We start from the raw sequence: 14,394 nt of genomic DNA, 5'->3' as shown, positions 1-14,394 counted from the left end.
TCTCATGTTGGGGCTGCCTGCCCATCTTCTTGATTCCAAGACAGAAACATATGACAGATTAGGTGTCTTGCCCCAAGGATGACATTGACTTCTGTGTGGTTAAGACTCCTGGAATTCATTTATCTTTAAATCTTTAATAAACATTCATTTTATGAAGCTTGATTTTTTAAAATGATATTATTTATTTTAGGGCTCTATTTATTACAATCAAGAGGGTACCTCCTGGTACGAGGGGGACTGGGTATACAACATCAGAAACGGCTGGGGGATCAGATGGTAGGTATCGCCACTGCCACACGCGGGGTGTGTGTGAAAAGTGCATATGTGGGCCCAAATAATTTTTCTTTTTTTTTTTTTTAGATTTTATTTATTTATTTGACAGAGAGAGATCACAAGTAGGCAGGGAGGCAGGTAGAGAGGGGGAAGCAGGCTCCCCGCTGAGCAGAGAGCCCGATGTGGGGCTCAATTCCAGGACCCTGAGATCATGACCTGAGCTGAAGGTAGAGGCTTAACCCACTGAGCCACCCAGGTGTCCCTCAAATAATTTTCACTTTGGCAACTTAAAGATCAGGTGCAGAGGGGTGCCTGGGTGGCACAATCGATTGAGTGTCCCACTCTCGATTTCGGCCTGGGTCATGGTCTTAGGGTACTGGGATCAGGTCTCATGTCAGGCTCCACACTGGGCGTGGGGCCTGCTTAAGATTCTCTCTCTCCCTCTGCTTCTCCCCTGCCACTCACACATGCTCTCTCTCCCTCTCTCAAATAAATAAATAAATAAAATCTTAAAAAAAAAGATAACGTGTAGAAATTCCAGGGAACATATTTTCTATACAAGTAGGGTGGAATATTTAAACTCACCCTGATGTAATGTCCATAGTGATGAAAATATTCTATGGAAAATTTAGAGAAACATTATATTAAGTGAGGTTTAATAGTTTCACTTTATCACAGGTAGAAATGGTCTTTGTTTTCTATTAATCATGGATATCTATTACTATATGCTTTTGGAAGACTCTTGACATATTTGCTTGATTGTATTTTTTTTTTAAATAAAGATTTTATTTATTTGACAGAGTGAGAGAGCACAAGCAGGGGGAGTGGCAGAGGGAGAGGGAGAAGCAGGCTCCCTGCTAAGCAAGGAGCCCGTAGTGGGACTCGATCCCAAGACCCTGAGATCATGACCTGAATGGGAGGCAGACGCTTAACTGACTGAGCCACCCCAGTGCCCCCATTTGCTTGATTTTAGATTGAGCTGATAAGAGTCAAATATTTTAAGAATTGGCCTATTTGGGGGAGAAATGTTAACTAATCATAATACCATAGGGAGTTAGTTTTAAAAGAGTTAAAATCCCTGCAGTTATCCACTTTCTCACGTTATTAAATAACCGAGGATTTAATAAAGTGGTTTATCCTACCCCGAAGACGATGATTTCTACTGACCACACGCCTATCCCTTGAACTTAAGAAGATCTTACAGGCACAAGGGTTGGATTTCTTCAAAGGTGTCGAGAGAAGAAGCTTAAAAGGAAGTCTTTTTTTTTTTTTTTAAGATTTTCATTCATTTATTTGGCAGAGATCACAAGTAGGCAGAGAGGCAGGCAGAGAGAGAGGAGGAAGCAGGCTCCCCGCTGAGCAGAGAGCCCGATACGGGGCTCGATCCCAGGACCCTGAGATCATGACCTGAGCTGAAGGCAGAGGCTTAACCCACTGAGCCATCCGGTGCCCCGAAAGAAAGTCTTCTTAAAGAGAAGTATGATATTAAAAAATAACTGATTATTTTCAATTTTTTTTTGTCCCAGTTACAAATCCGGAAACATATATGAAGGTCAGTGGGAAAACAACATGCGTCACGGGGAAGGCAGGATGAGGTGGCTGACGGCGAACGAGGAGTACACGGGTCAGTGGGAGAAGGGCATCCAGGTACAGCGCCCGCTCGTGTGAACCCAACACACCCAGGAGGGAACCCTGCTGCTCCTTAGCACGTGGGTCTCTCCGTATATCATCTGATAACCTAAACCTAAGCTCTGCTAACTCTAGAACCCCAAAGTATGATTTACTGGTCCAAACCATCCTTTACGTGTAATGTGTCATCATGTAGGTTTCTCTAAAGGTGTTACATGCAGGCGAGGTCCTGGCACGGACAAGTCTGTAATTCCCACTGCTGCTGTGTGGACCAAGACTGTTCTCTACATCTTCGAATCTGTGTATTTCCTGAACAGAAAAAAAAGTCTTTATATGGTTAAGTGTATGTGGTTCACATAACTAGGATTTTCTCATAATATCTGCATAATCTAATAATATCTCCTTCATCTCTGTCACCTATTTCCCCCCTCCCTCCAACCACCTTCCCTCTGGTGACCCGCAATTTGTTCTCTGTAGTTAAGAATCTGTTTCTTGCTTTGAGACTCTCTCTCTCTCTCATTTCCCCCCCTTATTTGTTTCTTCAGTTCTACATAGGAGTGAAGTCATGGTATTTGTCGTCGTCTGTCTGACTTATTTTAGTTAGCATTTTGCTCTCTAGCTCTATCCGTGTCATTGCAAATGGCAAGATTTCATTCTTTTTTTTTTTTAAAAGATTTTATTTATTTATTTGACAAACAGGGATCACAAGTAGGCAGAGAGGCAAGCAGAGAGAGAAGGGGAAGCAGGTTCCCCGCTGAGCAGAGAGCCCGATGCGGGACTCAATCCCAAGACCCTGAGATCATGACCTGAGCTGAAGGCAGAAGCTTAACCCATTGAGCCACCAACGTGCCCCTAGAAGCTTTTTATTTTGAGGAAGTCCAATACTTTATTTTTGTTTCCTTCGCTTCAGGAGACCTGTTCTCTAAGAAGTTATTATGGCTGATGTCAAAGAGGTTACTGCCCGTGTTCTCTTATAGGATTTTTATGGTTTCAGATCTCATACTTAGGTCTTAAATCCATTTCGAATTTATTTTTGTGTTGGTATAAGAAAGTGATCCAATTTCATTCTTTTGCCTGTTGCTGTCCCATTTTCCCAACACCATTTGTTGAAGAGGCTTTCCCCATTGGATATTCTTCCCTGCTTTGAAGATTAGTTGACTGTATAGTTGTGGGTTTGTATCTGGATTTTCTATTCTGTTCCATTCATCGTGTTTCTTTTTGTGTTGGTACCATACTGTGTTGATCACTGCAGCTTTGTATTATAACTTCAAGTCTAGAATTGTGATGCCTCCAGCTTTGCTTTGCCTGTTCAAGATTGCTCTTTGGGGTCCTTCGTGGTTCCATACAAGTTTTAGGCTTGTTTGTTCTAGCTGTGTGAAAAATGCGGTTGGTATTTTGATAGGGGTTATGTTAAACGTATAGACTGCTTTGGACATATAGACATTTTAACAATGTTCTTCCAATCCAGGAGCATGGAATGTCTTTCCATTTGTGTCATCTTCAGTATCTTTCATCCACATTCTGCAGTTTTCAGAGTACAGGTCTTTCACCTCTTTGGTTGGGCTGATTCCCAGGGATCTTATTATTTCTGTTCCACTTGTAAATGGGTTTTCTGAATTTCTGCTGCTTCATTATTGGCGCGTATAAATGCAGCATGTTCCTGTAGATTGATTTTGTGTCCTACAGCTTTACTGAATTCATGTATCAGTCCTAGCAGTTTTTTGGTGGAGTCTTTTCGGTTTTCTATATACAGTATCATGTCATCTGCAAATAGTGAATGTTTTACCTTTTCCTTACTGATTTGGATGCCTTTTATTTCTTTTTGTTGTCTGGTCGCTGTGGCTAGCACTTCTAGTACTGTGTTGAATGACAGTGTTGAGAGTGGACATTCCTGGCTTATTCCTGACCGTAGAGGAAAAACTCTGTTTTTGGATGATATTAGCTTGGGTTTTTCATATGTGGCCTTTATTATGTAGAGTTATGTTCCTTTTAAAGCTATTTTGTCAAAGTGCTTATCATGAATGGATGTACTTTGTCAAATGCTTTTCCTACATCTATTGAAATGATCATGTGGTTCTCATCCTTTCTCCTATTGATGTGGTGGATCGCACTGATTGATTTGCAAATATTGATCCACCCTTACAACCCAGAAATAAATCCCATTTGATTGTGGTGAATGACATGTTTCATGTTAGTTTGTTTTTGTGTTGTTGTTTCAGGAGAGAGGGCATGGTGTGTGAGTGGGGCACAGGACGTTGGCAGAGGGAGAGAAAGAATCCTAAGCAGGTTCCACACTCAGTGCAGAGCCCCACATGGGGCTTGATCTCATGACCCCAAAATCATGACCTGAGCCAAATCAGGAGTCGGACGCTTAGCCAACTGAGCCACGCAGGCACCCCCCATCTGTATGTTCTTGAATAAGTTTTGGAAGTTTGTATTATTAAAGAAACTTGTCCATTGCATAGAAATTTATTGGCATAAGGTTGTTCATAGTAATCTCTCCTGGGGATGCCTGGGTGGCTCGGTAAGTCATACATTTGTCTTCAGCTTGAGTCATGATCCCAGAGTCCTAGGATCAAGTCCTGTGTGGGACTCCCTGCTCAGCGGGGAGCCTGCTTCTCCCTCTGCCTGCCACTCCCCCTCCTTGTGCACTCTCTCTCTCTCTGACAAATAAATGAAATAAATAAATGAATAAAATCTTAAAAAATTTTTTTAAAAATAAACATATAATGTATTATTAGCCCCAGGGGTACAGGTCTGTCAATCGCCAGGTTTACACACTTCACAGCACTCACCATAGTACATACCCTTCCCAATGTCCATAACCCCACCACCCTCTTCCTACCCCTCTCCCTCAGCAACCCTCAGTTTGTTTTGTGAGATTAAGAGTCTCTTATGGTTTGTCTCCCTCCTGATTCCATCTTGTTTCATTTATTCTTTTCCAACCCCCCAAACTCCGCACATTGCATCTCCACATCCTCATATTAGAGAGATCATATGATAGTTGTCTTTCTCCGATTGACTTATTTCGCTAAGCATAATACCCTCTAGTTCCATCCACGTCGTTGCAAATGGCAAGCTTTCATTTCTTTTGATGGCTGCATAGTATTCCATTGTATATATATACCACATCTTCTTTATCCATTCATCTGTTGATGGACATCTAGGTTCTTTCTATAGTTTATCTATTGTGGACATTGCTGCTATAAACATTTGGGTGCACATGCCCCTTCGGATCACTACATTTGTATCTTTAAGGTAAATACCCTGTAGTGCAATTGCTGGGTCATAGGGTAGCTCTATTTTCAACTTTTTGAGGAACCTCCATGCTGCTTTCCAGAGTGGTTTCACCAGCTTGCATTCCCACCAACAGTGTAGGAGGGTTCCCCTTTCTCTCCATCCTTGCCAGCATCTGTCATTTCCTAACTTGTTAATTTTAGCCATTCTGACTGGTGTCGGGTGGTATCTCATTGTGGTTTTGATTTGTATTTCTCTGGTGCCAAGTGATGTGGAGCATTTTTTCATGTGTCTGTTGGCCATTTGGATGTCTTCTTTGCAGAAATGTCTGTTCATGTCCTCTGCCCTAAATGAATAAAATCTTTAAAAAAAGAACTTGTTTTAAAAAAAAGTCTCCTGTGATTCTTTTAATATATATTATGTGGGATCTATAGTGATGTTCCCTCTTTCTCCCAGTACCAGTGATTTGTGTTTTCTCTTTTGTCTTCAGTCTTGCTACAGGTGTGTCCATGTCGTGAAAATTCTTTAAGAGCCAGTCTTGGTGTTATTTATTTTCTGTTGAGGTTTTTCAGTTTTTAATTTGATACCCACTCTTTGCTATTACCTTCTTTCTTCATGCTTTGGGTTTAATATGCTCTTCTTTCCCTTGCATTGTAGGATGGAAGCTTTATTGATTTGAGACATTTCTTCTTTTCTAATATAAGCATTTAATACTAAAATTTTTCCTCTTAACGTTGCTTTCTCTGCATCCTTCTAATTCTGATATGTTTTAATTTTTGTTCAGTTCAAAATATTTTCTAATGTCCCTGTGACTTCCTCTTTAACCTGTAAATTATTTTGACATATGTCATTTAATTTCCAAATAGTTGGAGATTTTTCCAGCCATCTTTCTGTTGATTTTTTATTTAATTCCACTGTGGATAGAGAACATACTTTGTATGACTACATTTCTTTTAAATATGTTGTGGTTTATTTTGTGGCCCAGAATATGGTCTGTCTTGGTGAATGTTATGTTTTTTCTGCTTTTGTTGAATGGAGCGTTCTGTGGATACCAATTAGATCAAGTAGGTTGATAGTGTTGCTATATCACATATCTATATCACATTCCTCATTTTCTGTTTATTTTTTTCTACCCGTTTCTGAGATAAGAGTGGTAAAGTGTCAAAGTGTAATTGTAGATTCATCTATTTCTTTCAAATCTATCAATTTTTGCTTTATAGATGTTTAAGTTCTATTAAGTGTGTACACGTTTAAGATTGTTTCATCTTCTTGGTGGATTGACCCTTTTTTATTTTTATTAAAAAAAATTTAATTTATATATTTTACAGAGGGAAACAGCAAGAGAAGGAACACAAGCAGGGGGAGTGGGAGAGGGAGAAGCAGGCTTCCCTCCCAGCAGGGAGCCTGATGCGGGGCTCGATCCCAGGACCCTGGGATCATGACCTGAGCTGAAGGCAAATGCTTAACCAACTGAGCCACCCACGTGCCCCTAAATAAATACATCTTTTAAAAAAATACAGTCCAAGCCACATATATAATTTATATAATTTATCATCTTGTCTTGTCCCTCTTTAGCTCTGATAGTTTCTGTTTCTCTTTTTTTTTTTAAGATTTTATTTATTTATTTGACAGAGATCACAAGTAGGCAGAGAGGCAGGCAGAGAGAGAGAGGAAGGGAAGCAGGCTCCCCGCTGAGCAGAGACCCCGATGCGGGGCTCGATCCCAGGACCCTGAGACCACGACCTGAGCCGAAGGCAGAGGCCCAACCCACTGAGCCACCAGGCGCCCCGTTTCTGTTTCTCTTAAGTCATTTTCTGACATCAATATAACCATTCCATCTTTTCTTTTTTAAAGATTTTATTTACTTATTTGACAGAGAGAGAGATCAGAAGTAGGCAGAGAAGCAAGCAGAGAGAGAGGGGAAAGCAGGCTCCCCACTGAGCAGAGAGCCCAATGCGGGGCTCGATCCCAGGACACCTCTTCTGAAGGCAGAGGCTCAACCCTGAACCAACCAGGTGCCCCATAACCATTCCATCTTTTTTTAAAAAAATTTTTAATTGTGATAAAATACAGATAACAAAAAAATTTACCATCTTAATCACATGTAAGTGTCTAATTCAGGGGCATTAAGTACATTCACACTGTTGTGTGACTGTCTCCACCATCTGTCTCCAGAACTCTTTCTTCTTTCCAAATGGAGACTCTGTCCCCATCAGACACTCACTCCCCATCTCTCTCCCCCCTTCCCCCACCCCTAGCACCCACCATCTACTTCCTGTCCCTATGAATCTGACTCATCTTGGTATCTCGTATAAGTGGAATTATATACTATCTGTCCTTTTGCAACTGGTTTTTTCACTTAGCATAATGTCTTCAAGGTTCATCCATCTTATAGTATGTAATTTCCTTCCTTCTTAAGGCTGAATAATATTCCATTTTATTTTATATCATCCATTTGTTTATTCATTCATCCATCAATGGACACCTGGGTTGCTTCCACCTTCTGGTTATTGCAAATAATGCTGCCATGAACGTGAGTGCCCAAATATTTGTTTGAGTCCCTGTTTTCAATTCTTTTTAGCATATACCCAGAAGTTCTAGGAAGATCTATACAAAATCATCCCACTGTTGAAAAAAATTGTGTATTTATATGTGTTATATGTACATATAATATGTTGATTTGGTACGTATAATTGAACATGCCTGGAGAAAATATGGATGAACATTCAGACTTTTAAATTGTGGTTACCTCTACAAAGTGGGATTGAAGAGGGCATTTGAAAAAAAAAATCAATTTGTATGTTAAAAATAAATAAAATTTAAGGTAATAGTTTATCAGTATCAATCTAGGCACTTTTTATACACAGTCTTCAATCTTTACATCCAACCTGCCGGATAGATGTTATTTTCATTTTGTAGATGAAACCCCGAGGGCTTTAAATGATTCACCTTGGATCAAAAGGTTGGTTTGTAAGTAGATGGCACAGAGGCGTTAAGTCTGTATGACTCTAAAATCTGTGTTCTTTGTCCTTTCCAGTGTGTCATTGTATTTGATCTATTGACTGAGTTTTATTCTATTTTTAGAAGATTTTATTTATTTATTTATTTATTTTTGAGACAGATAGAGGGAGGGAGAAAACACAAGCAGGAGGAGGGAGAGGGACAAGCAGACTCCATGTGGAACGCAAAGGCTGACACAGGGCTCCGTCTCAGGACCCCATGATCACGACCTGAGCCAAAATCAAGAGTCAGAGGCTTGCCACACTGAGTCACCCAGGTGCCCCTACTGACCAAATTTTAAATGGATTCAGGTAAAAAGAGGAAATATTTTGAGCATTTCTCATGGCAATTTCCTTTCTTTTCAGAATGGCTTTGGAACGTACTCCTGGTTTCTGAAGAGAATCCCCAACTCCCAATACCCTTTGAGAAATGAATACGTAGGAGAGTTTGTAGATGGATATCGTCATGGGCGTGGAAAGTTTTACTATGCCAGTGGAGCTGTTTATGAGGGAGAATGGGTCTCCAACAAAAAACATGGCATGGTGAGTGCAGACGTGTGAAGAACACATTTTATAGATTTTATAAAGCAACTGAAATGCCATTAAAAGGCATGTCATTCTCTGTCTGGTAAAGTGCATAATCCATTTTTGCACGAGATAACTTATTGTTTTGTTAAGATGATTACATGAATTTTAAAATAATTTCTGGGGCACCTGGGTGGCTCAGTGGGTTAAAGCTTCTGCCTTCGGCTCGGGTCCGGATCCCAGGGTCCTGGGATCAAGCCCCAAGTTGGGCTTTCTGCTCAGCAGGGAGCCTGCTTCCTCCTCCCTCTGCCTGCCTCTCTGCCTACTTGTGATCTCTGTCTGTCAAATAAATAAAGTCTTTAACAAATAAAATAAAATAAAATAAAATAAAATAAAATAATTTCCAACATATCATCCATGTCCTGTATATTTAGAAGTTATTTACTTAGTTTATGTTATATACATACATGTCTGTGTTAGGTGGTTTTGGTCACAAGGAATGGAAAAATCTAGCTTAATCAGACAAAACTGTTAAAGAATAAGTGGGTTTGATTCAGCAACTCTGTGATGTCAGGAGTTTCCTTCCATCTACCCAGGATGTCTCTTACCATGATGTCAGCTTCACCCCTCTGCTGCTCCTCCCTCATGATCACAAAATGGATGCTGTGGTTCCAGACTTCACATCCACATACCATACTAAGTAAGAGGAGAGAAGAAACTCTTTTCTGAGAAGCTTTCCACAAATATCTGTAATTTGGCCAAGCTGACTTGGATCATCTCCTTACCTCTCCATCAGACTGACTCTTGGCTTGTGTTGGACAAATTCCAAGAGAGCCCCTATTTGGTGATAGGCACTCTGCTGGTCACTGGTATAGTTTAACAAGGCACCTTCTGTTATCTGGGGGTAGCTGGGGAGAGGCTGTGGAGCAGATAGAGGAGGAGGAAGAAGAGAGAAGATTTAACACAGTGGCTGGAGACTCTAGGAGCCTAAGTGCTAAGTGCATGTCTTAAAAACAAACGAAAACCTCCAAACCCTTGAAAATGGTACAGATGTAGATTATCAGTGGATTTCCTGAACTGTGCATCTTTCTGTCTGCAGGGCCGATTAACTTTCAAGAATGGGCGTGTGTATAATGGCTTGTTTTCCAATGACCACATAGTGGAGTTTCCAAATCTTGAAGTTGATTTCTTAAGTCACCTGGACCTGTCTTCAGACCTGTCCTTCAATAGCTGGGACCCTGCATCCTCCCTCAGTGCTGGTAAGGGGGTGGGCTCCTGGCAGATGTATGCAAATTAACTTCTGTTGTCAGTGGAATCTACTCATCAAAATACAAAGACTACTTCAGGAAACAGAATTTTCCTGGGGGTGGGGTGGGGTGGGTGGAGGGGACTACTTTCTTAGGAGGTTTTTTGAATACTCTTATTTCCCACTTGGGTGGAAAATCATTTCCACATAACACTGAAAAAAGAATTTTTTTTAATCTCCCAAAAGCATTTTCTTTTTTTTTCTCCAAAGCACTTTAATTTACTAGTTGAAATGGTCACATTGATGACTTTTAACATTGCTTTTCACCACCATCCCTTCTGTTTGCCTTTATTTGCTAGAGATTATCAGGAAGCTTGATGGCAGTGAAAGCAATTCTGTATTAGGGTCAAGCATTGAGCTAAATCTCAGTTTGCTGCTGAGTATGTATCCTGAGAAAGATCAAGCAGAGGAAAAGAAGCAGGTAAAAACCTTTCATATTGTTATATGTTTGTATTTTAGGCTTGAATATTAACAGAGTCTCCCCAGGCTTGGGAAAATACAGCCGAGGGGGGGCTGTCCTGTGTTGAATGTCTTCTATGAGCCCCATAGATGCTTTGCATGCCATTTCATTTAATTTGCATGGAAACCCTAGGGAACATGCTTTGTGAGAAAACAGAAGCCCAGATAGAGAGACTTGGTGAATTAATTACATGCAAGTTACCCTCACCCCCAGCTTGGTCTCAAGGCCAAGGCTGTGGCCACCCCAACCATAGGACCTTAATTCTGGTGTGCATTACTATGGGCTGCTGGGATTCCAAAGAACTTCAAACTCCTAGAAATCAGTACAAGTCTAGAAAAGCTTAGAGACAGAGAAAATTATGTGTACCTGACTTCATCTGATTAACAAGTGGAAAATCACATCCACGAAATTACACATTAGTATCGTGATCCCTGCTTTGACTGGGGCTTGGTAGGATTTTTCCATGAGAGCATTGTTGATAGCGTGGCTTGCAACAGGAGAACCGTCGGTACCTCGAAAGTGCAAGGCAGGCGCCCCATTGCTCTTCCTCTATCCTGTCTCCTCTGGCCCCAGTTCCTGTGGGTCTCAAAAGGGATGACTCTCTACCCCACATTCTCTCTTCTTCTTCTGGTCAACAATGTAATTCAGGCTCCTGGGGTGGCTCACTTGATCTGCTGCCAGATTCTTGTTAAAAACAAAACGAAACAAAACAAAACCTATTATGACTTTCTCTAGTTAGGAGAATAATGCACAATACTTGTAGGAAATTTAGAAAATGCACATAAGAAAAAGTAAAAGAGAATCTCCACCCAGACAAAATCTGGTGACCATCTTTCCGGTTTTGTTTTGGGCAAACGTAATTAGAATTGGAGCATTCTGCTCATATAATCTCTGTTTTTGTGTATTTAATCATAGCTCTTCAGTGCCATTAGGTACTTTCCTACAATATAATTTTTAGGAATAAATAAGCATGCATGGACTCACTCAAAAAAGGAGGGATATTCTTACAGTTTTCTTCCTCCTTCCCTCTCTCCCTGTTTACTTATGTATCATTCACTTTCTACTTTGCAGTTCTTTCCATGTCAAAACAGGTAGGTCTTCAAAAAAAACCTATGAATTTAAAAATATATCTTGACTGTTTTATAATTACAAACAAAGCACATGGTCTTTATTTATTTTTAAAGATTTTATTTATTTATATTAGAGAGAGAACATGAGAGGGGAGAAGGTCAGAGGGAGAAGCAGACTCCCCATGGATCTGGGGAGCCTGATGTGGGACTTGATCCTGGAACTCCAGGATCTTGACCTGAGCCAAAGGAGGTCGCCTAACCTGCTGAGCCACCCAGGCGCCCAGCGCATGCTCTTTAAAGAAAATTCAAACATTGTAGAACTAGGATCTCGAAAGTAAAAAAAAAAAAAAAAAAAGTCCTGTAACTTGACACTTTGGAAACACCTCTAAACGTGTTCCATGACTACCTGGTATTTCATAATATGGACGATATTACAATCTAGATAGAGAAACTTCAATTTTTTTCTAACCTTTCGTGAGGACTTCAGACTCTCAGAAGAGCTGCTGGAGCCCGTGTTTGTCCCTGTCACAGGCTTCTTCCGTACATGAGCATCTCCCATGGCCACAGAACAGGGCCCAAAGCCAATCCCCGGGCCTCGCTGTCACCCTGAAACTTCGTTTACTTTACTTGAATTTCACTTTTCCTCACAATGTCCCTTTTTGTGTCCCAAGATCCTACCTGGGACCCCACGCTGCCTGTGGCAATCACATCTCTAACTTCCTCTGTCTGCGATGGAGCCTCCACCTTTCATGGTCCTTCATGATCTCCAGACTTTAGAAGGTTCTGGAAAGCTCTTTTGGCCGCCTATCTCCATCCTGTTCCATGCTGATGGTAGCTGTGTGTATTCAGGACCTCCGAGGAGGGACAGCAACCTGTCTTGCCAACCTGCGCCTAGCAGTCCCCCTCTCCTCCCCATGCTCTCTCCTAGGATAATGGCCAGCACATCAGCAGAAAGCCCTTTGCTCTGGGCATGTTTCCAAACGCCTTTATTTTGCTAAATCCTCCCAACAGCCTTTGGGCAGAACTGTGATTGTCCCACTTTGCCCAGGAGGGAGATGGGGTGGAGCACAGGAACAGCCTTTATCCAGGGCAGGCTGCCCTCCTGGCATTCCTGGACACCTCAACCTCACTGCCCCCCCCCCCCCCCGCCGGCCTCCCCGTCCCAGCCCCCACTGGGAGGCCTGCTGACTGTGAAGTGATTTGTTCTGTGCTCCGAGGTGGAGTTCAAGTACAGTGTCCTCCAGAGAACTTCCTCCTTGGAACCCACCTGTCCTTCCTCCGCGGCTCTGTTCCACCAGTGGTATTTCCTTATGGTATCTTTACCAGGTTTAAAGCTTCATGAAGAAAATCCTGCATTCTACTCTAGAACAAGGCTTTAGATAAGGCAGATTTTACATGTTTATCCAACCGAATTGAATTTTAAAAGGTAGGAGTTAATGCTGGGAGGGACAGATGCCTGACGCAACTGCCCAAGGGGGAGTTCTCCATCTCCTTGGGGACCCCAGACAGCGTGGGTCACATTTCCTGAATAATTCATTTGGGAGGGCGAGACCCAGGGTGTTAATCAGAAACTGCATTTTATTGACCTGGGGTTGAGTGGGGGAGAATATGACATTTGTTGAGCTCATACAGCAATAAGAGGTAAATGTTATTATGTCACATGTGTTATCTCATTAAATTTACAAAACAGGTATTGTTTCTTTTACTTTTGTTCTTATTAGGCAAGACTAAGACATGCGTGGTTTTCTCTTTGTAGGTAGAATATGCTGTCTTAAGAAATATTACAGAATTGAGAAGAATTTATAGCTTTTACAGCAGCCTAGGGTGTGATCGCTCTCTGGATAACACTTTTCTGATGACAAAGCTTCACTTCTGGAGGTTTCTAAAAGACTGCAAATTTCATCACCATAAGATAACTCTTGCTGATATGGACAGGGTATTAAGTAGTGAGTATTCTAGGTCCTTTGTGTCTTTTTGGTTATTATTTTTTTAAGATTTATTTATTTGAGAGAGAGAGCGAGAGCAAGAGAGCATGCGTGAGCAGGGGAGAGGAGCAGAAGGAAAGGGAGAAGCAGACCCTGAGATCATGACCTGAGCCAAAGGCAGATGCTTAACTGACTGAGCCACCCAGGTGCCCCAGCATCTTTTGGTTCAAAGAATAGCACAACATCACGTCACTACAAAACCAGTCAAGAAATCGGGAGGGAGGGAGGGAGGCAAATGCTGGGAGAGGCATTCTAGAAATCAACACACAGTGGTCTTCTCAAGTTACTTAAAATGTATTTGAGACAATCTTGTGAAATAACGGCAGCAGTAAAAGACCAACTGCAGCAGGGCCTGTGGGTGGAATCCAGTCCCTTGTCTGCTCTTATAAATAAAGTTTTATTGGAACACAGCCATGCCCATTTTCTCATGCATGGTCTGCGGCTGTTTTTGCCCTATGATACCAGAACTGAGGGGTTGTGACAGAGACTGTGTGGCCTACAAAAAGCCTAAAATACATGCTGCTGGCTCTCGATGGAGAAGTTTGCCTGCCTCTGGTCTATCAAACCTGCCAACACTGTGAGATCAGAAGCAGAGAGGATCGGGGAGGGCTTGGCGCAGCCAAGAAAACACTTGAGGTTGTCTTGGGCTTGGGCTTGATTTCAAAAGCAAAAGTTCATGCAATAAACTTAATAGTATTGAAGGTTTTACTTCTTTCAGGTAAATTCTGGGAAGCAGGTCTTGAAAACTTCAAATTATCTATTTGAACCACAGAATATTAGAACTAATACCTATTTCCCTGAAATTTAAGTGTTTGACACAGACTTAGAATCCATTTAGAATTAGAATCATTAGTGAGATGAGGCTCAGACCACCTTGAAAAACACTGGCATAAGGTATCTTGTGGCCTGA

At 41.5% G+C, this 14,394-nt stretch overlaps 1 protein-coding gene across 4 annotated transcripts in view; it reads left to right on the top strand.

Annotated features, from left to right (window-relative positions):
- Positions 1-14,394, top strand: part of LOC116876490 (radial spoke head 10 homolog B-like) — a 51,227-nt gene that overhangs the window by 14,414 nt on the left and 22,419 nt on the right. For all 4 annotated transcript variants that reach the window (XM_032872692.1, XM_032872693.1, XM_032872694.1 and 1 more), the window contains exons 6-11: positions 191-276; positions 1,800-1,920; positions 8,505-8,681; positions 9,763-9,922; positions 10,269-10,390; positions 13,256-13,445. In XM_032872692.1, the coding sequence (XP_032728583.1) occupies positions 191-276; positions 1,800-1,920; positions 8,505-8,681; positions 9,763-9,922; positions 10,269-10,390; positions 13,256-13,445 (856 nt within the window). The remainder of the gene's footprint in view (positions 1-190; positions 277-1,799; positions 1,921-8,504; positions 8,682-9,762; positions 9,923-10,268; positions 10,391-13,255; positions 13,446-14,394) is intronic.

Source organism: Lontra canadensis, unplaced genomic scaffold (genome assembly GCF_010015895.1).
Source record: "Lontra canadensis isolate GAN:19392208 unplaced genomic scaffold, GSC_riverotter_1.0 scaffold45, whole genome shotgun sequence".
NCBI lineage: Eukaryota > Metazoa > Chordata > Mammalia > Carnivora > Mustelidae > Lontra > Lontra canadensis.
Note: the sequence above shows the minus strand (reverse complement) of the source record. Positions and strands in the feature narration are given on the sequence as shown.